The 26,545-nt window shown below is 40.6% G+C and overlaps 3 protein-coding genes across 15 annotated transcripts in view; 2 read left to right on the forward strand and 1 right to left on the reverse strand.

The window, feature by feature from the left end:
* AVL9 (AVL9 cell migration associated) overlaps positions 1-3,209 on the forward strand; it is an 80,305-nt gene extending 77,096 nt beyond the window's left edge. The window contains exon 20 of the transcript XR_008663038.1: positions 3,134-3,209. The gene's annotated coding sequence lies outside the window, so the exon portion shown is untranslated. The remainder of the gene's footprint in view (positions 1-3,133) is intronic.
* KBTBD2 (kelch repeat and BTB domain containing 2) lies at positions 1,035-21,381 on the reverse strand. Of its 4 annotated transcripts, XM_055314640.1 has the most exons (5): positions 19,702-19,906; positions 14,543-14,648; positions 10,726-11,229; positions 6,583-6,748; positions 1,035-3,775 (listed from the first exon to the last, which is right to left on the reverse strand). In XM_055314640.1, exons 3-5 carry the CDS (start codon positions 10,893-10,895, stop codon positions 2,240-2,242), a joined length of 1,872 nt encoding a protein of 623 aa, XP_055170615.1. In that variant the 5' UTR covers positions 10,896-11,229; positions 14,543-14,648; positions 19,702-19,906; the 3' UTR covers positions 1,035-2,239. The 4 variants fall into 4 exon arrangements, with proteins under 4 accessions (XP_055170615.1, XP_055170616.1, XP_055170614.1 ...); XM_055314641.1 differs by lacking the exons at positions 14,543-14,648; positions 19,702-19,906 and adding an exon at positions 21,324-21,381; XM_055314639.1 differs by lacking the exons at positions 14,543-14,648; positions 19,702-19,906 and adding an exon at positions 20,814-21,094.
* The window catches only part of LOC129502831 (uncharacterized), a 196,942-nt gene continuing 190,675 nt past the window's right edge, over positions 20,279-26,545 (forward strand). For 4 of the 10 annotated variants that reach the window (XR_008663041.1, XR_008663040.1, XR_008663043.1 and 1 more), the window contains exons 1-2: positions 21,631-22,000; positions 22,514-22,636. The gene's annotated coding sequence lies outside the window, so the exon portion shown is untranslated. The other 6 variants (XM_055314643.1, XM_055314644.1, XM_055314646.1 and 3 more) reach the window with 6 other exon arrangements.

Genomic DNA, 26,545 nt, shown 5'->3' on the forward strand with positions numbered 1-26,545 from the left:
GAAGAGGGCAAGTCTGAGCCGGATGGAGGGGACAACTAGTGGAACGAACGCCTAAAGAGAATAAAGAACTTGGTATATTGGGTTTGACTGTTCCAAACTCAGGGCCCTTCTGTATACCAGTTTGTATTTAGCACTTCTTTTATCACCAGCCCTGGTAGGGGGTGCGGCTCTAAGAAAATTCCTACCCTCAGAATCATGGGTCATTTTGTAGACAAGCGTGCCTCTAAGAACACTGGATAGAATGACTGGTACAATTAACAGATCAAGGCAAAAGGTACTAAGGACGAGTGACAACAGACTCTCGTCATCACAGACTAAGAGGTGGCTACCAGGGAAGCAGTCATTTAAAAAAAAAAAAAAAAGACTCCCCCAAGTGGATCTTAGGTATAGAAAGCAACAGACAGAATAGGGACAGAAGACCATTGTGAGTAGAGCAGTAGCATAGGCAGCAAAGTACAGCACAGGCCTGATTAGTAGGAGTTCAAGGTCATAGGACAGCAATGTAAGATGAGGCTGTTAAAGGAATTTAAAGTCAAATTAGCCTTAAATGTGCTAAAGAATTTGGGACTTTATTCCCCAGCAGTGAGAGGCAGTTTGTGACTCAGACTCCGATGTGCTCTAGGAAGACTGGGAATCCAGAATGAAATCCTTACTGAAGGCCTAAACCCACGGGTCTCTGGGACTGCACAGAAGAATCAGCAGTAGTGCTTTGAAAGACACTTCTGGGTCCACCCACCAGAAATCCTGCTTCATTTTGTTTGGGATGAGGCTCAGGCATTTAAAGGTACTCCAGATGATCCTAACCCAGGACTGGGTTAAAAGGCATGATGGTCTCTTCTGTGTCGTTGGTTGACGTTGATACAGTAAGGCTCAAATCAGACAAGAATAAAGGAAAGCCAGATATGTGAATGTCAAAATTCTGAAAAACGAAAAAAAAAAAAAAAAAACCCTGTAACAAGCCAAACTGACCCAACAAAATTAGAACTAAAAGCCCACCATTCGTTACACCATTCCCATCACAAAAGAAAAACAGATATTGAATATATACAATTTATTTAATAAATTAATGTCATTCAAAATACAGTGCCAGAACATTATGCAGTTGAACATGCTAGTAATGTTTGTCATGAAGCACCTGTGCTCATGTTAGATTGGCGGCACCCCGCTACTGCTAGTGGTTCCTGGGATTAATGCCAGAGCAGCACTAGTTATCTGCTCTTCTGCACGGCTTGTGCAGAGAATTCCTGAACAGTTCACCTTTCTAATCCTAACCCCCCCACACACACACAACAGGTTAAAAAAAAAACAAAACAAAGAAAAAACACACCCTGACAGCTAATGGGTATCTATACACAATCACTCTACAGTAATGCTTGTTATTAAATTAAGATGTAATGACCTGGTTAACCCACTCTAAATCTTTAAGATGGAGAAATACAACAGCAGCAGGTAGTTATATGCATGAGCCAATGTTAAGGTAATACAGAAAGTGGAGGCATTTACTGATTAAAGCTCCACACAGACCCGCACAACGAGGGACTAGCAATTCTTATTGCAAGCCCAGCAACTTAAGTCCACACCTGGTAAATGACCAGCTGATTGGAAGACCTGTATTCTAGATAGACAAGTATAAGTTAGTGAAAAGAGTACATGCACCTAATAGTATAGTTAGACTGATCCTGCAGTCATAGCTTTCCCTGTGCAATACCATAAAGTGGAAGATCTTCCTCAACTATAGTATAGGATTTAGACATTTCTATACCAACATGGACACTAGTGTTTAAGTGCAGCTGAATTAATTACACTGGAAAAAAAAAAAAAACCATATTCCAGGACTTCAGAACAGAAGCACGGGAATGAAATACATATACTAAAATAACCTCAGCACAATTTGCGATATACCACACTAGGAACAGGAAACTACTTTAATAAGTGAACTTTTTGAACTGTACATAACACAGGGCTAACAATGTTAGATAATCCAGATTCTTATGCTCTCATGATACACGTAAAAGTTTCTCGATTATTGGATACTCTATTTCATATTATGGAAGCATATCTTTCTGTAAGACTCACTGATATATATTATACTGATGCAAATATTAAGTAGGGCATAAAAATAAAATTTATCAAAGATAGATTTTTATGTACTCATATTTAGTCCTTTCATAGCCTCTCTTGTTTAGCAAAGAAAATGACAAAGCACATAAATCAGGCGTGCACTCCCAAAACTCGCCAACTATACAGGTGGTAGTGCAACCATCTCTCCATCTAGTTCAAACTCCTCAGTCCCATCCGGCGAAAAAAGGTAAGTTGGTGGTTTCCACGGAGATTCTTCAAGGCAGGATGGATAAAGTTTCCCCACAGTGCACCGAAAATCTCTCCCCAAGTCCCAGAGTACACGTTCAGATATGTGCTGCCGCAGAGACCACCGGTCAAGTTCCAGATCATACTGGTAGGTGACATATTTAGCTCTCTCGTTTAAGTGGGTTTCTCGCATAAACACACACAGAGAATTTGAGATCACAACAGCTCTGACGCAGGGGTCTGAGTACCTCTTCGCAGGGATGTTGGCTGCCATTTTCCACTCGTTTTTATTCACATCATAAATCTCCACAGTTACTGAAGACCCATCTACAGTGCCAGAGGGCAGTCTTATGCCAGAATTGGTAGCAATGTGCAACCCTCCAATATAGAAAATTTTATCACCAAAAGCTGCAGCCGAAGCAAAAGATCTGCTAGTCTGTCTCATGGCCATTTCTACCCATGAATCAGACCTGGGGAAATAACAGTACATGAGGTTCAGTGTCATCACATAAATGCAGTCATGGACCACAACTGCTGCGCTCCACTGCCAAGCACAAGGCAAAGGGCTTACCATTGTCCATTCATCCTTCTCAGTATCGTATCTCTCCACGGTCCTCCGATTAAGTTCTCCACCTACACTGTCTCCTCCAATTGCATAGATATAGCCTTCACAGCAAACCAGAGATGGCTTTATGCGGACAAAAAGCATCGGGGTCTTTGGAAACCAGGTATTTTGCTGTGCATCAAACCAGTAAAAGCAATTCACAGTTCTGAAGGCAGTTTGAAGTTTGCTTGTTTTACTGTGATTTGTTTTTGTGTTTTTCAGAGGAACCTGACCACCTGCTATATAGATGTCATTATCAGGAGTTACAACAGTCCCAACCTTATGCAAATCAGCGGGTGGGCTGCACAGCTTGTAAACTTTCTCTGCTTGGGGGCTGTAACAGACAGAAGAGTAAAGACTACAAGGATTTTCTGAAGATGCTTCAATGAAAATCATCATCTCCTCTTTAGTCATTCCAAGTCTTGGTTTGAAAAACTTGGGCATAGACTTATACAGACCTTGAACCACCACAGACTTGTCATTGGGCGGCAGACCTTGAAACCAAGCTCTCTGTGTTACTTCGGAAAGTGCATCAATTCTGATTTGGCTAAGAACTGAAGACAAATACTGGGATCGTGATTCTGTGTTGTATTCTAGCCACAGCATAGCAGCTTCTCGAACCGTCTCCTCCTTTTCAACATTTAAATTGTCACTACTGAGGATGTCTATCAGTAGGTCATGTGACAGCTGCATGAAAGCTTCCTGGTGATACACAGCAGTGAACTTGTGTTCTACCATTCTTTTAGCACTTTGTTTTAATTCCTCACAACTGAACAGATCAGCAAAACTCAACAATCGCACACAATTCTCTGCATTTATTTTTTTAATTAAATACTCCCGACAACGTTGTAATACATCTTCCACCTAAAATGGGAGGGGGAAAAGGTTGATAAAAACAAATTTTACTTTTATGTAAAACACAAGTATTATTAATCAGCTCCCTAAACTATACTTTTTATTTTTAGATACTTATGCTTGGGCAAAGAGAGAATGCCTTCCAGTAATAATAAAATTAGAAAACTATGTATAGTTTTGTATTTCTACTTCTTGTCCAATGGCCTACTTAAGTGCTCTATTTAGGAGCTAATAGTGTAACATTAAATAAGCTCTTAAAAATAAATGGTCTTAAAGGAAAAAGTATGGAAATTTATGGTTATGTTCCATACTTTTCTAGTCTTTAAAACATATGTAATCGGGATCCCTGGGTGGCGCAGTGGTTTGGCGCCGGTCTTTGGCCCAGGGCGCGATCCTGGAGACCCGGGATCGAATCCCACGTCGGGCTCCCGGTGCATGGAGCCTGCTTCTCCCTCTGCCTGTGTCTCTGCCTCTCTCTCTCTCTCTGTGACTGTCATAAATTAAAAAAAAAAAAAAATTAAAAATTAAAAATATTAAAAAAATAAAAAATAAAACATATGTAATCGAAGGCAGGCCCGGTGGCGCAGCGGTTTAGCGCCGCCTACGGCCCGGAGTGTGATCCTGGGGGTCTGGGATCGAGTCCCACGTCGGGCTTCCTGCATGGAGCCTACTTCTCCCTCTGCCTGTGTCTGTGTCTCTGTCTCTCTCATGAATAAATAAATAAAATCTTAAAAATATGTAATTGAGAAAATCAAATGGAAGCCACGTAAAAACTAATAGTACATAAATGATTATCATTTTTTCATTATAAATTTGTTATTCTGGGGTGCCTCGGTGGCTCAGTGGTTGAGCATCTGTCTTTGGCTCAGGCTGTGATCCCAGGGTCCTAGGATTGAGTCCTACATCGGGCTCCCCACAGGGATCCTGCTTCTCCCTCTACTTGTGCCTGCCTCTCTCTCTCTCTCTGTCTCATGAATAAATAAATGAAATCTTTAAAAATGTTATCCTAAATGATTATTGATGAGTAGCTGGCATCTGGTTTTCTCAACATGGACAAGAAAGTCCTATAAAACAAAGCCATGCACAAGAGTTAAGTATCTGCCTGCCTTATCTAGAGAGATAACCAAAGGAACAATAAATACATTTATGCGCAGTTACAAATTACCTATGTTTATATGACCCACCTTAGCCATTCTGTTTCCTAGATTTGTTTTTTCTTAAAAAGGAAAAGTAGAGATCTTGGCTGAATCAGAAGTGCTACCTACTGTGCTTATTCAACATCATAGTAAGCTAACTAGAAGCAGTTTATAGTGACAAGTCAGGGTGCCTAGACTGGATGCTCAGGAGCAGACAGTATTAGGCAGCTTTACTTCTCTAAGCCTGACCTTTCTCTTATATACAATGGGAGGATCCTTACCAATGATTATAATAAGGATTAGATGATATCTACATATCTATATATAAGTAAAGCATATGTAACCTAAATAAAAGAGTATCAGGAACATAAAAGCATTTTCTGTGGTTAATAATGAAAATCATGTTGGCAGTCATCCCAGGCTTGTCAGGACAACCCCGTCCAAGAGCCAGTCCTGTTTTGCCAAGTATATGCATATAGAGTTTATTAACATGGTAGGAAAAAAGTTATAAGGAACAGTGTCACTATTTACAGTAATAAAGTACTCTGGAATCCAAATTTCTTAAAATTCCTCAATTTTTTTTGCAACTCTAAAAAATACCTACTTTTAGTTTCTGGCTTTAAAGTACTGAAAATTTAAACTATGGAAAGACAGTACATATTGTTGGCACTTCCCCCTTTCAAGTTTGGATCTAGGTTATGAATGCCTTTAATTTTAAAGCATCAGGAAGCTACGATGGCCTCAGTTTCCCCAGAGTTGCAGATATAGTAGAACACTGCATAATTTTATAGGGAAAAAAACAGTCGAGAATAAAAGTTATATACAACATTGGACTGAGTTCTGGTTCCCAGAATTTCACCCAGGTGTTGGTGCTCAGTGTCATCATACTCAATGCAGTATGCATTTATGAAGCATCTACTAGGTAGCATGACCTGTTCTCTCCAAATAAAACCTTTAGTCTCAAGGTTCTTCCCTTAGAGAAACTTCCAGTTTCTGAAATACAAATTATTCCAAAACAAGAGAAAGGGAGGAGGAAAATATTTTTATATTCTGTTTGTAAATATTGAGGGGAAAAACAGAGTAAAATAGTTTATCTGTAAGTGGATCAATCATCACTTTAGTTTAATAGTTCTTTAACAGCTCAAGATGGTCACACAGCTATTATAATATTTAGTTTGGTCATTTCCATAAGAATCTTCAAATTTTCTGTGAAAACCTGTACCATCAAAAATCAATACATCTCAGCCTTTAGCAAAAAAAAAAATCAAAGCGCTTAAATTTAATAAACACCTTTAAAAATTACTTTTATCTGAAATCTGAATTCTCAGGTATATTAGAATATGAAACCAGTATGAAATTTTCACCCATCTTTTCAATTCAGTTCTCTTCATAAAACTAAAGTTTACTGGCTGACCAAATCCTGTTTTTCCCTTGTTCATTATTTTTAAATTTACTTAATCCCTACACCAACATGGGCCCAAACCCAGGGTCCCGACATCAAGAGCTGCCCGTGCTTCCAACTGAGCCAGCAGGCAACCCTCCTTTGTACATTTTAAGAAGAGAAAACTTTCTAAAATCTGCAATAAAATTATATAGGTATAAGACAACACTGATGATGAAACACTGTCTCTTGAAAAAAATAGACCAGTTTATGTATATAACAGAGGAGAAACTGCTTACCTGCAGGAAGCAAGCTGTTTCATAAAGCTGTTCTACAGTGCTGTCATTTATTGCCAAGTTACCCGTGTATGCATAAGCTATTATTATCTGTAAGGTGGCTGCATCCACATTCCGCAGGTGCACATGTGTCTGTTTGCTTTCACTGAGTCCACTCATGAACATGGCCCTACAGAGAGAAAGAACCAAGCGTTTAGGTTTAGTGTAAAACCAACGTAGACATAAGCGAAACTAGACAACATGGATTTTTTTTTTTTAACATGGATGTTTATTTAGAGTATTTGCTGATGGACATATTCTAGGAAAAGCTTTTGAGGGAAAGAACCAAAAAGCATAATTCATTGCCAAAGATATACTAAACCATTCCACTATGCCATTCTGAGTGAAAATATCAAAATTCATTTATTCTTTATATTCCTACAATGGAATACTATTGGGCAATAAAAAGGAAGTATTGATGCATACTACGACACAGATGAACCTCCAAAACATGCTCAGCGTAAGAAGTCAGACATAAGAGACCACATATTGTAGGATTCCATTTACAAGAAATGTCCCCCCCAAAAAAATAAAGAGACAGAAGAGAGATTAGTAGCTACCCAGGACTGTGGGTGAGAATGGGGAGTGACTGTAAATGGGCACAAAGGTGAGTGAAGTGTTTCAAATTACATGGTAGAGATGGTTGTGCATCTCTAAATATACTAAAATGCATTTAGTTATACAAAATGAGTAGATTTTGTGATATGTAAATTATGTCTCAATAAAGCTGTTAAAATGTGTCATTTACTCACATGTTTTCCTAAAACTATACAGGGTAGTTTCCTAAAACAATGCAAAGAATATTACTGCATGTACACAGGAGAAAAATCTATGTGATCAAAAGTGAGTATCACAACAGCACTAGCTTAGGCCCCTCAAGGACAAGATGAGAAAAGCCATCAACATGGATAAAAGTGAATCAGAGCAGAACATGACCGTTTTTTCAGGGGTATAAGGGCTCATGCAGGAGACTGGAAAGATGAGTGGCAGCCAGATCACAGAGGGCTTTTTTTTTTTTTTTTTTATAAATTAATTTCACAGAGGGCTTTTAAAGAGAGGAGTCTGAGCTTTTTCTTATAGTGAGGAACACTGAAGGGTTTTGTGCATGGATTTATCAGCACAATAAAATGTATTCTAGGATGAATACTCTACTGCCAGACCTCAAGGGCCAAAGGCTGGAGCCAAGAAAACAGGACTAAGAGTCTGCTGCAGTAATCTACAGTGGTATAAGAACCTGCCCAGGGTGGCAGAAAGAGATAAAAAGCTATCACAACGAATCAAGCTGGTGACTTTCTGAACACAGGAAATGGAACCAAGTAGATAGGGAAATGAAGTGCCTGAAAAAATACTGCTAGCCATTAAGAGAAAAATTGTAAGGTCAAGGAAGTGCAAAGTGAAGTTAATCCTGGGAAAAGGGAGTTAAATTTTGGCTATATTTAAGGTAAGGGCAGTTGAGTCAAATGGAAATAATACCACAATCAGTTAAGCATTTAGTATCACTGAAACTCTGGGGAAGGTCAAGCATTAATACAATAGTCATTATCTACAAAGTAACACGTGTTAAAGCTGAGGGGGACCTAAAAAACTCAAAGAAAAATGCAGCAGCAGTCCAGTACCATGCTACTTAGGACAAAAGAGGTGGGGTGTCAAAAACTGTGGAATCAATGAACGAGGAGCTCAGAACGAGGAGCAAGGACAGCAGCTAACCTTCAGGCAGTGAAGGAAAGGAACAGTGGCACAAACAACATCAATCAAGGTGGCTGATGACATCCTCCCCAAAATACAGGATGGCCATAAATAAACCCAAGCGAGTCAGGGAGAACAGGAAGTGTTCTCTGAAAACATTCAAGACATGACAAGAAACCCTTTAAGAAAACCAATAAGCTACTGTCTGACATGAGAGCATGGGAGGTAACAAAAAGAAACCTGAAAAAGAACTGTAAGAGCTCTGAGTTAACATGGAAGGTTAGGGATCAAGTGGTTTTTATGGCTCTTCCAGCAGGAGGCAGTAACTGGAAAAGAGAGGGCAAGGGGACAGCTGGCTGTACAGATGACACTGAGGATAGGCTATTCTAGATTATGGTTTCTAACACCAGAATGATGGACTCCTGTGAAGGAGCTGTGCTTCCCGAAAACCAAGGACAGAAGAAGCCTAGCCAATCTGATCATGAAAGTATTAAATAGACGTTTTTAAGAAAAGAGCAAATACTGAATTACATATTAGAAAAGTATCACAGAGGAAGAGGTGCTGAACAGTTCTCAGGTTACTGCTCTCTCATCTGGGGTCTAAATGTTACTAAGAAGTACTGTTTCAGAGGTTCTTTTGATTTCTGAGGCTCTTGATTCTTGGTAGGATATAACTGGGAATTTAAACCACAAAGCAAGGATGTATCTAAACCAAAAGGCAAAATTTGGATTGTGGGTTACGAAAGCAGCCCAGACACAGGATTTTAAAGATTTGATCCCAAAGACGTACTGGACTATTCTTTCTTTCTACTTGTAATTATTTCTACTTCTTAGTATCTGATTTGCTTTAGGGAGAATATATTCTCTCTGAAGACCAAGGATGCTAACAAAGGGAACTTGGCCAGTGATGAGGAAATAGAACAGTAGCCTTAAAAAACACTGTGTTGTCTTTAAGACAGCAACATTACTGAGGTGCCTGGGTGGCTCAGTCAGTTAAGTGCCCGACTCTTGATTTGGGAGGGAGCTCCACACTCAGCCCGGAATCTGAAGATTCCTCTCTGCCCCTCCCCCCATTTGTGCTGGTGTGTGAGATCGCTCTCAAATAAATAAAAATCTTTAAAAAGAGAGCACAGCACTAATAAGCAGCTTTGGTACTGACTGCACCTATAACCTCAAATTTCTAACACCATCTAACTAAGCCAATAGATCTGAAAAAGAAACTGACCATCAAAATCATCTGGGAAGCTTTTTAAACATAAAAATTCTGAAATGCTAACACAGGCCCCCTGAATCAGAATTCCTAGATTTGAGATCCAAGAATCTGTTTGTAGAAGCACTCGAGGATTCTGATGATCAACCAAGTTTTAGAACCACTGTTTGCAAATATGCTAGCTTTCTAAGAAAATCAATGTCTGAAATTGTATGAAAAATCCACAGCTTAACTTGAAACTGCTGGCACAGCAAAGATAATTAGCATTTGGGCCTCAGCTTCTGCAATCATGAGATGTGTTACATTAAGAAATGTGACATTTCTACACCTTCATGTATGTTGACATTAAAAAATCAACATTAAACCTGTCCTTTCTAGAACTGTCACTAAAGGAGAGCAGAAATTAACTTTCACTGCTACTCTCCACTTATGACCACTAATACCTGTGGTAGGTGCACACTGGTCCACATTAACCTCATCTTTATTCACCCTGTTCCTTTTAGATATTAAGTAAAAATTCAACCTTAGGGCAGAACACAAAAGAATTTCTATGCATTGGCTTCTATTCCTCTCATGAAACATGTAATAAAGTAAAATCTATCTAAAAAGATCAAAAGTTGCAGAAGATCATAAAAATGCAAAGTTACACTTTATTTATATGCTATTACAAAATAAATCAGCTTCTAAATTCCAAGGCACAGAGAAAAATGTTATTAATTACTTAAATCTGGCAAGGAGTCTGGTAAGGCTAACAATAATCAAAAATGAGAAAAATATTTTTGCAAAGGAAATAAAGTCCTTAACATGTCTGAATAGCAACAATGATCCTCTAAGTTATTACTTAGCCTACTTACATCTATCAACAATGGCTACTCTTTTAGAAATACAGTATCTTAAAATCTCAACAGTAAATAAAAATTACTCATTTTTCTTTCTCTTTTAATCTTTTTGTCTCCCCATAACTAAAACTTTACCTGAGTTAATTTCAACAAATTTCTTATATTTAAACTTTTGTAAAGACTTCTTTCATCTGTCCTTTACTTATACATGCAAGGAAGTGACTTCACAAACACTATGCCATCAGAATAGAAAAGTTAAGCAAAACGTGAAAACGTCTATTTTTTAAGTTTAAAAGAGTTCCAATTAAAACATTAAAATAAACTAACATTCTGCATTTGAAATTACAAAGCAAGCAAGATTAAAGTACTTACCTAAAATAAGAGCTACATGTTGCAAGAACCATTTTATGACAGGGGAATTCAGTGCCCTCAACAATTAACACTATGTCAGTAAACAACTGCTGTTCATAAAACAGTTTTAACTGTTCCAGCAAGGACACAGCATATTCAGTATTGATCTGCCTCTCGTCTTGAGTGGACATGACTGTATTCCATTAATATCTCCCGGAACAGATTGGAAAAGTCAGTCTTACTGATGGAAGGTCAAGTGAATGCTTCAGAAACAAAAAAAGGAGAAACTCTGCTTGCTGTTATCTGCAGCATTCAGAATCAAGACTGACACAGTTGCTAATGAATAATATCTTGTTATACGCTTAGAATCACTCCTAGGTCATCCTGTGTTAATTAGGTTCTTCAGTTCTTCAACACAGTCTGCAGACGTCTTGCTCAAATTTGCAATTGCTGTGCAGCTCATGGGTTAAAGAGAATAACACACGAGGTAGATTTTGTGGTGGCATCCTATGTTCCGTGGGTCCTCTGGAGTAATTAAAAAAAAAAAAAAAGTCAGTTAAGAGTAACTAGGCTAGTATATTTTTAGGATACTATGCTTAAAATGGCAGATTTAAATATAAATTATATTTATTTGAAGTTCAACTTCAGACATTGCCATAAAAATGAAACCTGAGAAAAGGAACATTTTGACGTCTATTACATTTAAAATAAAAAGACTGAAAAAAATTAACATTCATAGTTTTATTTTTTTACATTTATATTTTTAAATTAACTTTTTGCCTTCTCTTCAAAACATAAACATCCTAGAAAATAAGCACATCAGTAAGCACATATTTTTAAAGTTATTTAAAAATTAAAGAATTTAAATTACCAGCAAAGCCAAATCTCCTAGTTATTTGTTTAGTGGCAATACAGAACTGTAATTTAAGAGGGGGGAAAAAAAAACCCTTTCTCTTGCACAGAGAAATCTCATTTTGGGGATATATCCTAAATACCCTCAACAAAGGTTTTATATTTAATTTAAATTACTTAAACTACATGGTAAATAGATTCCATTAGTTTATTTCCAAAGCATAAACTATGTTTTTTAAATGTGTAGTTCAGTCCAGTAAGGGAAGTAGATGCAGTATATATCTCTTTGTATAGTGGTTCCTTCCTAAAAATCCTTTTGAGTATAAAATTTTACCAGGGGAAAAAAAAAAACTTTTCTAAACTAAACATGATAAAGAGACATGTGTAGGATCCTAAATGGAAGAATAGTATACAAATATGAATGCTCTCCAAGATGTGTAAATTTAATACAAACCCAATCTAAATCCTATTTGCAGAATATCTGCCTAGAAGAATGCGCAGAAGTTGCCAGGGTATTTGAGGGAAGGAAGGGCATGTTTTTCCTCATAACTTTCATCAAATATTAAAATGTACTACAAATCTACAAGAAGCCCAAGTAAATACAAGAAATTGGATATAAACACTGGCATTTTAAAATTTAAGATTGGTTTAGTTCAACAAATAATGTTGGAATGGGCTAACCACTTGAGAAGAAACAAAAACCCTAGGTTTTAGTTATATTGCATACCATTCATCAAAAGAAATTCCAACTGAATTAAAATTAAAATTTTTATTTGGAAATCAGAAATTACAACATATGGCAAAGGAATTACAAATCAAGAAAGGAGGTAAAACTCATACAGAATTACTAAATAGCTAAAAACTATCACTTCAAAAAAATAAAAACTTCTGTTCTAATTAGATGGTTCTTAGTTCTCATAATCAGAAAATCAAGTACTACTCACATGAAACCTATAAATAATACCATGATTGGAACCACTACCACTTTTTCTCACAAAGTATCTTCCATATGTCAAAAAGAAGATCACATTGTACTTCCTGCCAAACTATACTATTACACAAACTGCTAACTTGATATACACTGTCAAATTTCCAGCCAACTTAACTCTGAACATAACTAAAACAGGTGCAAAGGCAGAGTGAGACTTTGGGTCATTTAAGGTAATGACTCTTCCAGATCTGAAAAGTTACACTTATAAATCTAAGTTCTACTACCACAACCTCTAAAGCTAATACCTAAAATCACCGGCTATTTTCACTTATCAACAATGCAAGGTCTAGTGTTATTAGCAAGGGTGTAGGAAAATGAGTATTCTTCTACTGGAGTGTAAGCCAATTCATACCTACATGTTCTTACTCAAAACTCCTAGGGCTAGGTATGTTCTGGAATTTAGAATTTTTCAGGTTTTATAGTGGTACTGTGGTACATACATCATGTATTATAGTTCTCAAGGAGTCTGGCACAGCACTCCATAATCGAACATATTACTATCTTTGCTGTGGGAAATACGAATAGTGTGAAAATAATACTATAAATAGCCTCATGTTACTTCAGGTTGAGTTTTGTTAGTTTCCCTTAAAACTTGATTTCAAGAGCTTTCTGAATTTCAGAATTGCAAATGAACTATTACGGAAAGCAAAGTACCTGGCATTGTAAATGCTGAATATCTCTATCAATTCTACCTCTGGAAATTTATCTTATAGAAATGCATACACTGAGAAATTAAAAGACTCAATCCTAGCTGCAAGACCCAAATTCATCCTCATCCATATTTAAGCCAGGTGACAGGAACTGGCAGCCAGGGCCATGATGGATTTGGATCATACTGCTAGGCCCCAGAATTCCTTGCAGACTAGCTATACAGGCTCACTCTGGTCATTCCTTTAACCTAATAGTATGATTTAATTTTTTGTAGTGATTTGATTTTTTGCTGTGACTTTTTAAGACTCCATTTAATTTGTTATGTGTGAGTTTTACTAGATTTTTTTTTTATTAATCATACCCATGAAACCATACTAAAACAAATGGTCTGCTTTTTCAAAATTACACAGTGAGCCAACTTCATGTAATCCTCATTCTGACTGCTTTAGGCATTCCTACTTCCCGCCCCTTACTTTGTAATCTAAGGTTCATTTTCTTCCTGACAAGGTAATTTTTATTAGGATATCTTAATACTAAAACAGAAAAAGGAAGTCATTTAGATATATTTAAAGTAAATAAGTTTAATCATTTAAGCATATTTGTATCTAATACAATTCAAAATAAAACTGTCACTTCTCTGAGAACATAGACTTCAAAATATACTAACTAAAAATGTGAAAAGGTGCAAAGTTTAAAATGATCAAACCTTCAAATGCCTGTAACATGAACATTTACTGTAACAAGATTCTTTCTCTCTCAAAAACAAAACTTGAAATCAATATCCTAAAAATATTTCATAAAGTCTGTACCGTATTACTTAGTGATCTGACCTATTTTATTAATATTCCCTTTTTAATGAATTGCAATAGAACTATCATTCTGTGTTATATCTAAAATTAGCTTCAAAATAAGTCACACATTCTGTTATTTGCAGAAGTTAGCACCCACAAATTCCCAGGTATCAAGGAAATCGTTTAATTTTCCATCATAAATTAACGTCTACTTTAATTTAAAATATGTTTACTGAGTATTCATTAAGGGCTGGTCATTATACTCTGAAGTACTCAGACTGAGTTGCCAACCACTAGAGCTCCAAAACACCATATACATTTATTCTTATTATACAGATTACAGCCAAAACCATGATTTAAAAATCAAGTTATCCTAGGAGTACCTGGGTGGCTCAGTGGTTAAGCATCTGCCTTTGGCTCAGGTCTTGATCCCATGGTGCTGGGATCAAGTCCTACAACAGGCTGCCCCCAGGGATCCTGCTTCTCTCTCTGCCTCTCTGGGTCTCTCATGAATAAATAAAATCTTTAAATAAATAAATATATACATACATACCAGTTATTCTAGACAAAAGCTAAAAGGCAGCAGCAAACAGGTAAAACAAGTTGGGTATAAGGAATGTTTCTCTTAAAATCTGTCTTGCTCTTTCATTTCCAAACTTCTGATAACACAAGAACAAGAAATTTTATTATCATTAGAAAAAGTGTAATACACGTAATATAAGCAAAGGAGGTAGTTGGCACTTGGCTCCACTAACAGTGGTTCATACTACAGAAGGAGGAAAATTTATTGAAGACCTTTTTAAGCCTTCTGAATTCTACTAGCATATGCAATGATTTTCTAATTTAAAAACCAAACTTTTAAAGGATATACTACTTCTCTTTTGTTCAAAGACAAAATATTCTAAGAGGCTTTTTTTGCAAGCTATAGTCTCTGTCCCAAATGCTTGACTCTGTTGTTACAGCCTCAAAGCACCAAAAGACAGTATGTGAACAAATGGACATACTGTGTTTCAACAAAACTTATTTCCAAAAACAGGCTGCAGGCCACATGCACCAATCTCTGCTTCGGACTGCTTCCTGATCAAATATTAAGAGTCTATGATTAAAATGCATGACACAAGTTGTTTTTCCTAGAATATTTTCCCTCTAGATCACAAAAAAAAACAAGGAAAAAACCCTGCCAGCCTGAATTGCCTAAAGGTTGAATTATATACAATTCTTAATCTAACCTGTATATATTCCACTCTCCTTTTCAACTAAAATATTTTAACATCTATTATGTAATCAACACAACTGCTTTCCCTACCTACTGCAGGTTCAGTGGATTTTTTTTCCAAAGATTTTATTTATTCATTCATGAGAGACAGAGACACAGGCAGAGGGAGAAGCAGGCTCCACGCAAGGAGCCCGACGTGGGACTCGATCCTGGAACCCCAGGATCATGCCCTGAGTGGAAGGCAGATGCCCAACCACTGAGCCACTCAGGCATCCCATTTAGTGGATTTCTGAAACACTTTCTCTTTTATGTACTGAGTACCCTTTATCAAGGTTAAAAACAAAAAGGACATTCTTCTACAAGATAATCTGTTGGAAAAAAAAAACAATGAGAAAATACTATAGAGTCAAAAACACAACCTATTTTCTATTTTATCAACTACAACAGTAACTACATACATTTGAAAACCACGAGATGTGTGAGAATTTTTGTGTAAAGGGATAGATTTTAAAATCTTGGATTTTAAAGCTGATCGTTAGAATAATAGAACATATTCCACAATGAAAATGCCAACTAGAACAAGAATTAAATGGGAGCTGTACAGACACCGTATAATGAAATTCTGAATCTAATAAAGTGCAATGTACTTTAACATAAAAACTATGCATATTCTAACTTTTTCTAAGTTATGGGCTCAATTAATGTTTTTTACTGATCTACTTGATGGCAGAGAATAACAGCATTAAGGTTAGAATGCCACATACAGGATGAGATTCTTTCTTCTATTCTCTAGCCACTAATTTTCTGCAAAAAATTAGGGGACAAAGTCCAACTTATTTTTAAATCTAAGGGCTACCTATGAAAATAAGAAATTTATAAATTACAATTTAAAAAAGCAAAAATTTTGGTTCTAATACAGTTTTTCTCTATTGAGTGAATTCCACCACACAAGTTTCAAAACACTGCTATTAAGTGATCAGGATTAAATCAGTCAGCAATCCAGATTAATATATACAATTCTATTTAAAAATATTAAACACCTCTTATAGGAACTTACTCCAACAGGTTTCTTCAAATAATCAGTGGGACTATAAAATAACAATACTACAAAAAAGGTGCTTAAGTCCTCAGGCTTCGAAATATGCCCCAAACTGTATCTACAAAGAAAATCAACACAAAACAAATACTGCTAATATTCAAAATTAAATAATACTAACAAATATTTCATAGATTCTGAACACTGATATTAAAAGTACAGAACCCAAGATTAATCGGAGAAAGGCATGAAAGGCTGAAATTTAAAAAAATAACTCCAAACACTCAGAGATTTCAGAGAGGCTGATGGCAGCAGATTTTATTAGGGGGAGAGGAGGTGTCTGATTTCACTTTGATCCCACAGGTGTGTCATTTGTAATATCCTTACACTGAGTAGCTACAGAAACACAAATAGAAGCAAAGCAAGCTTTTTCTTTTTTTTTTTTTTTTTTTTTAAGATTTATTTGAGGTAGAGAGCAGAGCAAATGAGAAGAGAGTGCACAAGCAGTGGGGAGAGGCAGAGGGAGAGAAAAGCAGGCTCTCCCACTGAGCAGGGAGCCAGATACCGGGGCTTGATCCCAAGACCCTGGGATCGTGACCTGAGCCGAAATCAGATGCTTAACTGACTGAGCCACCCAGGTGCCCCCAAAGCAAGCTCTTCTAATGTTAACCAGGCAAAACCTGAAAGATCAAGGAAAAAATAAAGTATTAAAAAACTGCTGAACGTAAAAATGACTTTGATCAGCAATTAACTGAGCTGTGTATGTTAAATGAAATAAAAAGATGGGAAAGAGGTTGCCAACTAGGACTGCACAAAAATTACATAAAGGATGAAGTAATGAGAGAGAAGAAGGGCAGCAGACTCTAGGTCATCATCTGTACGAAGCACTTTCCAGCTGTATATTATTAACTTAGACGGTGCTGCATCTTTTGATGCTACAAATGCCCAAACAGTAGAAAACTTTTCTTGGAAAGGATCCAAAGCATTCTGAATGTCAAGTTATTGCCAAAAAATTAAGACCATTAACGATGGAGCTGTGAAAGCCCAATTCCTCAACTTACCAGTTGTGTGACCTTTGTAAGTTTATTTACTTTCTGTACCACAGTATGCTAATCTGCAACATGGAAGATGAAAATAGAACTCTTCTCAATGAGTTGATTAAATGCAAATGCATTTTATAAAGATCTTAGGACAGTGCCTACCACATTACACTACTACATAAACATATGAAGTTGTATTTATTAATCCACTCAATGGCCAGGCTTTTTGTCCCACTTTCCCAACTCCTGAATCTCCATACCTATATACCAGGTCCAGGCGTCCCAATTACAAGATCTCTGCACTCAAATACAATTGTCTTTTTATCCTGGGTGAAGGGGATCTTAGACACTCATTTCAAAGATTTAGGGAGTATTTTGATGATACAAATCACAAAACAAACCAGCTCAACAAAAGCTAATCTTGATTAGCTGATGGGGGGGGGGGGGGCACGACTAAAGGAGAACCAGGAAGCACCAGTGACAAAACAAAACATTGTTCGAATCAATGAGGAGATAGGTTTCTCCTCCGTAGGGAGGACAAAAATATTGGTGCCAGCAGGTTTGCTTTCAGGTTATCAAAACCATTCTGACAGTTGAGAATGTCTGGAAAACTACTTGGTCTTTCTTTACACTGATTGTCAACCACTACACAGATGTGATCCTGGCGACCAGGGATTGAGTCCCACATCGGGCTCCCTGCATGGAGCCTGCTTCTCCCTCTGCCTGTGTCTCTGCCTCTCTGTCTCCGTGTCTCTCATGAATAAATAAATAAAATCTTTAAAAAACAAAACAAAACAAAAAAAACCACCTTGCCTTTTGAAGATTTTATCAAGTTCAATAAATTTCAGTATGGCTCCCCCTACTCTAACCAAATGCAGACCTCAGGTCTATTCCTACGTTATTCATTTACAACCACACTGAAGAGTCTACAGGGCTCCATCAAGTAAATTCAGATTACAAGTATAAGCTTCCATACTACATTACAATTAGTAAATTATTTCACTTCAAAAAAAAATTTAACAACAAAAAATGAGACAAGACCATAAAGGAGATGCCACCTCCTTTGCCACCTGTGACAGAATAATTCTACAAGTATAGTATGTCCTTTTATTTTGGATATCACTTTCCCATTTTTTTCCTTTCAGCTCTGCAGTGACTTAAGAAAGGTGGAGAAATATAAGCTAAAGCAAAACTGACCTTAATGGTCTCACTGAGATTTCATTTTCCACCAAGTCCATGATTTTTTCAATCACAGTAACAGAAGAAAATATTTTTCACTCAAATATACTGGTGTGGTCGTTAAGGGTACAGCCAGTTAACACTGATTGTAACTACTGAAGTTTCTCAGTTTCTTCCAAAAAAGAAAAAAAGGGGGGGGGGTAAACTGAGGAATATTTAAAACCCTGTGCCTACCATGGAAGCTACAGCATGTCACTGCTTGTCAGAGGTATGGAAGTGGAGCAAAGAAAACAAAGAATTTTAAAAGCTTTCATTAAATTACATTTTCTCCAAATCTTCAAAAATCCCTTCTTCCCACACTGAGGAAATCTAGGTACTGCAAATTCCTGGCAAGGGAACCAGGAGTAATCTAAAAACATTTAAAAAATTACTTGCAATCAACCTGTCATTTCTAATACTGAGTTACTTAAGTATTACTTGCTGTATTCAAACTCCACAAAACTGAAAACGGGGAGACCGAAATATAACGAAGTTTGACATTTTCATTCATATAGCTTATGACAGCAGAACAAATCCTTTTTCCTGGTCTGTGAGAAAAACATCTCTTGTCTAAATAAATGTATAAAACCTTTTGGCTTTTCAGACTACATCCGAATTGCTAGGAACTCAACGTTCAATGTTTGAATCTTGTGAAATACCTCATCATTTCCATTAACTGAAAGAAAAAGATGTACAGAATTGTGCGGACTTAGGAACTAGGATACTGCTATTTCCATCCACCTTCTTAGAGGCCCCAAGAATAAAGAGATTTTAGGCTTCCTATGAGAGCAAACAAAAAAAGGGGAGGAGAGTTATTGCATTAAAACTCTGCTTCCAAAACTCCGTGTTCAGGAAACAGCACTAGGTCGGGACAGTGTGAACTATAAGGCATGCTCCGCGGAAACGCCACAGTCCTGTGCGGTTTACAGACAGACCAGTTCTGGGGGAGTTAGGGACCCAAAACCAAAGGGGTTTCAAGGAGCACTAGACCAAGGAAAGGGCAAAGCGCAGCAGCAAGCTCAACGTTAGCTAGCAGCCAGGTGAGAACAGCAGCAGAACTCCACATCCTCAAGACTAGAGAACTGGCGAGATTGACTTTTCCATTTACTTTTAGGTCGGGGCGGGGGCGGGGGGGGGGGAGAAAAAAAAATCCTTGTGAAAAAACGCTACCAAAGGTTAACCGAAATAAGTCAGTCACTCACAATGGCGCGAGAGATGAAGTCCGTGTTTCTCAAAATCGGGCAGAAAATCCGCAACTCGGAAGGAGGAAAACCAACACCCACCCTGTTCATCAGTTGCCGCGACAGAAGAAAATACAATTTTGGTCAAGACCACGCTGCCGATACAGGGTTTTGTTTCCCGAGCGCTCAGGGAGCCGCACGTACAGATTCCTAGGTAAACAGCACGTGACCCGCCCTCCCCTACATTTTTATAGGGCTAAGTGATGGAGAGGAAGATGAGCACTACCTGCTCACGTGCCCCTCTTAAAGTTAATTCTACATTTTGGGGTCCTTTTTTTCTTTTTTCTCTTCTTCCTATTTTCGCTTGAAGGGAGCGGAGCGGTGGCCGACAACCGCCGGGCTCCGTAGGCTGACGGAGCGCGCGGGCGCGGAGGTCGGGGCGGCGGCGGCGGCGGCGGCGGCGGCGAGCGGTCAAACCCCGGGAGACGTTCCTCCGCTCCTCGGCCCGTCGGCTTCTCGGGGAGGGGGTGGGCGAGTTCACGCGAGTTACCGATGTCGGAGTCTAAAGCCAAATACGGACACGGCTTCCTGTCAGAGGGCGGCTTCTGCTTTCTTTTGAAAATCGTGAGACCGTCATGGGATCTCTGCCGATCCGCATCGCTCGGGCTTACTTCGGAGGTACAAGGGGGGGAAACAACAAACAAAACCAGCACGCACCACGGCGCCCGCCAGGGAGGGCTTCCCCGCAGCCCACCGGGTCGCGGGCACGTCAGGAGGCTTCGCTTCGGCGACGGCGGCCGCCGGTCGCGGCCAGGGCGCCGCCCGGGGGGGGGGGGGGGACGCGGCCGGAAACGCCCCCGCGCGCGGCGCGGCCACCGCGGCCCCACACGCCCGCCGGGCGCCGGGCTGCCGAGGGGCCGCCGCAGGGCGCGGAGGGCGGCGCCGGCGGCCCGCGCCCCTCCCCCGCCCGCGGCGGAAGCGTCTCGGGTTTGAAAGATGCCGCCGCCGCCGCCGCCGCCGCCGCCGCCGCCGCCGCCCCCCGCCCCCGGAGCCACAAAGGGCCGAGCCCCCTCCCGCCGCTTCCTCCGCGGGTCCCCGCGGCTCCCCCGCCCGGCGCTGGCGACGCTGCTCACCCGTGTCCGCAGGTCCCGAGGACGGGGATCCGGCGCGGCCGCGGCCCCGAGAACACTGGGCCCCGCGGGCGGGCGGGCGGGCGGCGGCGGCGGCGGCGGGGGCGTGGCCCTCCCGCCTCGGCCGGGGCCGGGGTCTCGCCTCCGCCTCGTCTTCCTTCCGGCTTCCCCTCGCGCCCTCCCTCGTCGGCCCGCCCTGCGCGGGGAGCAGCGTCCTCTGCGGGCGCCGCCGCACGCTCCTCAGGGCCCGAGCACCGCCAGACTCCTCCCCCGGGAGCCGCGCCGCCGGCCCGCGAGACGCCCGGCTCGCCGCTCCCACCCCGCCCCGCCCCGCCCCTGCGGCGCGCGCTCGCCCCCCTCGCGGGCCCCCTGCGCGGCCAGGGGCCGGGCGCCCGCCCTCGCCGGGCCTCGGTTCCCGCCGCTCGCGTCCGCCTAGCGGCGCGAGCCGCAGTTTTGCAGTTTCCCGGGTTCTTGAGGACCCCCCCCCCCCCGCCGCTCTTCTCCCGCCCTTACCCCAGCTTCCCCCGCCCTTTTCCTTTGCTGGATCCCACCGGAAAGCCAAAACAATTGGGTCCGCGCAAGCGCGAGAAAGGAAGCGGAAAGGGGAGGGCGGGAGGGAGGGAGGGGGCGGCGCGAGGTGACGGGGAGGCGCTGTTGGAGGGGTTTCCCGGAGAAGGTCAGTCGGTAGCCCCGGAGGGCGCGTGCGCGGCGAGGTGGTCGCCCCGAGGCGCGCGGCGCGGGGGCGCGGGGGCGCGGGGGGCCCGAGAAACCCCATGCTAGGAAATCCAGACGCCAAAGCACCAGATTTCATGCTGTAGGCTCTTCCCCCGCAGGGCGCCCCCCCCCCCGCGTGAAATACAAACATTTGCAGGCTGGGTCGGGAATTGGGAACGAGGAGGGCTAGCCAACCGTCAGACCAGGGGAAGAAAGGGACACGCTGGCTGGCTGGCTGGCTGGCTGGCTGGCTGGCTCAGTGGGCTTTGTGGCCTCAGCCCCTGCTCCCCCAAAATGCGCCTTCCCCTCGCAGAGCATGTTCGGCTTCCCCGATCGTATCGAGAAAGGCTTCTGACTCCGGTCTTTCAAGGCCAAGGAAAGCCTCAAAAGCAGCACCTGAAAGGGCCCGCAGTTCTGGGGACGCCGCCGTTGTCAGGGCGCGGAGGGGAGCAGCTGTAGAGGAAGCCTTCGGAGAGGTTTGTGCTGCAATGCGGCGGCTACCTGCCCCCCCACCCCCCCACCCCCCCAAAGCAAGCTCCAAACGAGCGCGCCTTCAGTTTCACGAGCTAAGCCTTTGTAGCAGCAGATGGCTTGTGGCCCACGCCGGTGTGGTTAACTTGGTACAGCTTGCTAGCAAGCAGAAAGTTGTAGATTGCCTCTCTCATTCGGTGGAAGTTATTCATGGATGCAAAATTGTCAGGAATGCCCACACAGACTTCACCTACCTTTGTAATCTACACGCTCGGCACAGACTCCGTGTGCAAAACGTACATGACTAATTATGCACTAAAAGCCTTTACGTTACCAAAGAGCGTCTTCCTGTAGGTTAGATCAACTGAATGCATGCCAAGATGTGTGTTATTTGGGAATACCGGTAAAGGGTTTTACAGTGGAGTCATTCAAAACAGATTCATTCAACCCATCTTTATTGAATGCCAGGTATGCTATCACTCTCCTTAGTCTGGTTAAACGCTTAAATGTTTTGATAGTAAACAACAAAGAAGCCAAAAGATCCAGTCATTGAGCACACACTTGAGCACCTACGCTGTGACAGTGGACGCGTGAGATGCAAAGTCTGAACAAGAAGACACGAACCACAAACAATACCTTTGGTAAGAGTTGGTGTTGGGGAGGCTGCATGGTGCATGGTCAATTGACGGACTCTTGATTTTGGCTCAGGTCATGATATCGTCTCAGGCAGGTCACGATATCAGGATCATGAGATGGAGCCCGAATTGGTCTCCACGCAGAACCGAGAATTGGCTTGAGATTCTCTCTCCCTCTCCCTCTGCCCCTCCTGCTTGTGCTCGCTGTCTAAGATAAATAAAATATTTTTTAAAAAGAAGAAAAAAGTTTGTGTTTCATCCTGTAAACAACAGAGAGCCATTTATGATTTTTAAGGAGAAGCGTATCTTGATAGGATACAAAAATAATTCTGAAGCATGGTGGATAATCAAACTGGAAGTGGGGAACTTAGGAGACTGTTAAAATAGCCCAGATAGGAGATGGAGACAGTGTCTAAACTAATTTAATGGCAGGGAGGATAGTGAAACAGATACATTTGAAACTAGATACATACAATAAACAAGACTTGGTTACTAAAAGGATAGGGGGAAATAAAAAGTGAGGGGGTGGTTGAATTTTCTAGTTTGGGTGATTAGACAGTAATATCAGAACTACAGAAAGAGTAGCTAATTGTGAGGATGAGAGAGAGGACTAAAAAGGTGCCATTTTAATAGCTTTACAGTTGGGAATGCATTTGACTGCAAGTAAATATTTCCATAAGGATCTATTTGGTCACCTAACTCTGTAGGTAGTCAGTTACCCTAGTTTCAACAGCTCAGAAACACCAGAGCCACAATTTCTGTGATTCTTTTGACATCTGTCATGGTTGCAGGATAGCCACAGAAGTTTTAGCCTTCATATCTTTTTAGATTGATTGATTTATTTATGATAGAGATAGACAGAGAGAGAGGCAGAGACACAGGCAGAGGGAGAAACAGGCTCCATGCCGGGAGCCCGACGCGGGACTCGATCCCAGGTCTCCAGGATCGCACCCTGGGCCTAGCAGGTGCTAAACTGCTGAGCCACCCAGGTACCCCCGCCTTCATACCTTTATTGAAAGCAGGAAGATGGGGAAAGGAGTGGCCTCAGCCATCTATGCTCATTTTTATTTTTTCAGAAAGTAGAAGCCTTCTCAAGATGGTACCTCATATCCCCAACTCCGCAGACTTCCACATTCATCTCGATTTCCAGAGATATAATTTGGCCAAATGCAGCTGTGAAGACTTAGTTTTTCCCAGCCCTAATACAAAGTATAAGGCAGAAAAGCATTGAGAATGGATGTTGGGTCAGACAAATAGCAGTCTGTTAGTTCATTAATACTTAAAGCATCAATTTGAACATTTGAAACATGGAGCTGGGGTGCCTGGCTGGCTCAGGGAGTAGAGCATGTGATTCCTGATCTCAGGGTCGTGAGTTCAAGCCCCACATTGGGCATGGAGCCTATTTAATAAATAAGTAAAGATTTTTTTTAGGACTTTATTTATTCATTCAGAGACACAGAGAGAGGCAAAGACACAGGCAGAGGGAGAAGTAGGCTCCACGCAGGGAGCCTGACATGGGACTCCATCCCTGGTCTCCAGGATCACACCCCAGGCTGAAGGTGGCGTTAAACTGCTGAGCCACCCCGGGTGGCCCAATAAATAAAATTATTAACAACAAACAAACACTGAGAACTAGCCAGCTAGATTGTAGTTTCTAGAGTTTCAAAGAAGTTAATCTTTTTGTTGTTTTAACTAGAAAAAGAACAGGTTGAACATTTTATCCTTAAATATTTCAACTTGTTTGCCATTTTTTCCCTCAAGGTTGCCATCCCCTTAAAAAGTCTCAGAGGGGCTTTGAGCAAGAAGAAGGGGCAAGGGCACCTGGGTGGCTCAGTCTGTAAAGCATCCAACTCTTGATCTCCACTCAGGTCATGATCTCAGGATCATGAGAAGAACCCCACAGCTGGCTCTATGCTCAACAGGGAATCTGCTTGAGATTCTCTCTCTCCCTCTGCCTTCCACTCCTGCTCTCATTCTCTCACACACTCTAAAATAAATAAATCTTTAAAAAAATAAAAAAAGAAGAAGTAAAAGAAGAAGAAGGGGCTTGCTGTAGTAGAGGAGGCTGACTTCTTGTTTAACTTTCCATCCTTAGCTGCTATCATAGAACAATTGTATGTGCTTGGCATTATTAGCATCAATACCACTTCATTTTTTCTTTTCTTTTTTTTTTTTTTTTAACAGATCCTGCCCCTCAGCTTGGAAGCTGAATAGTCACAACTAGTTAACAGTGTCTAATTTAAGGAGATCAGAAATCAGTATTTTCTAACAGTTACATTAACTGGATGGACTGTACAGCAGCTCCCACGTGATCAATATCCAAAACTAGGCATATGACATTGTTTAAAGCTCTCCTTTTTAGTCAACAAAGCATATTTTGATTAAATGCCAACACCCATGAAATAGTATCTTTCTAAGACTGCATCTGAAACATTGTCATGATTCTAGAAAACAAAACAAATAATTCTTGGAAAAAGTAAAGATACCACTACAAATTTTCTAAATTTGAGTCTTTTCTGTGCTTAATCATTTCTTAATGTTATAAGTCATAATCATTTAAGATGGTAGGATAATTTAAAACATTATTGTTAATTTTAACATTGTAACCTATTTAAAAATCTTGAATTTGGGGGAGGAAGTTCCCAGGGCCATCTCTGAAAGGGACACTGCATTCCAAAGCTGATATGCGATAAATCTTCTCCATCTTGCTTCCTTGTAATAATACAGAAAAAAACTAGTTATAATGGACATCATTATTATGGGGTAGCACAAGGGAGTTCTTTGTGGTAACAGAATCATTCTGTACCTTAATTGTGATGTAATCACAAATCAATATATAAGATAGCATTTACTAGAACTATATATAACACCTATTTAAAAATAAGTGCAGGGCAGTGGTTGGCTCAGCGGTTTAGCACTGCCTTCACCCCAGGGCCTGATCCTGGAGACCCAAGATCATGTCCCATATCAGGCTCCCTACATGGAGCCTGCTTCTCCCTCTGCCTGTGTCTCTGTCTCTGTGTGTGTGTGTGTGTGTGTGTGTGTCTCATGAATGAATGAATAAATAAATAAATCTTTTTTAAAAATAATGAAATAAAAATAAGTGCATACAAAGGTGATAAAATCTGAGGTCTGTAGTGTAATTTCATTGTGCTAATGTCAATCTACTTTTGATAATGTACTATACTTATATAAGATGTTACACTGGGGGAAGCTAGGTGATCAGTACACAAGGAACTCTATATTACTTCTACCTCTTCTGAGTCTATAATTATTTCAAGATAAAAAGTTGTTTGTTTTTTTTTAAGTGGATGCCATTCATTGGACAAAGACTTATTTTAGTTCCCTGGGGTACAGAGATAAAAGACTCATAGAGGAAGAGGAATGCTGGACAAAAAGACCTAAGCAAACCAACAGTGGGATAAATTCTGTGAAAGCAATATGATTTCAATATGTGAAAACAATGTGTATTATGAGAATCCATCAGAAGAACAAGCAGGGGGGATCCCTGGGTGGCTCTGCGGTTTAGCACCTGCCTTAGGCCCAGGGTGTGATCCTGGAGTCCCAGGATCGAGTCCACATCAGGCTCCCTGCATGGAGCCTACTTCTGCCTCTGCCTGTGTCTCTGCTTCTCTCTCTCTCTCTGTATCTTTCATGAATAAATAAGTAAAATCTTAAAAAAAAGAAGAAGAAGAAGAAGAAGAAGAGCAAGCAGGTCAGGAGAGGCTTCTGAGAAAAAGTAGAGCGGGGTAGGTAGAAAAAGAAAGAACCCACAATAGGAAAATAGCATGGGTCAAGGCATATAGGTTTAAATGAGCTCTGATAGGTTTCACTGTTACGTGTTTTCATTTCGCATAGCATATTTTATCTCATAGCCCTTATGATGATTGTAACTAAATGTTTTCATAAATATAA

This window comes from Nyctereutes procyonoides, unplaced genomic scaffold, assembly GCF_905146905.1.
Source record: "Nyctereutes procyonoides isolate TBG_1078 unplaced genomic scaffold, NYPRO_anot_genome, whole genome shotgun sequence".
Taxonomy (NCBI): domain Eukaryota; kingdom Metazoa; phylum Chordata; class Mammalia; order Carnivora; family Canidae; genus Nyctereutes; species Nyctereutes procyonoides.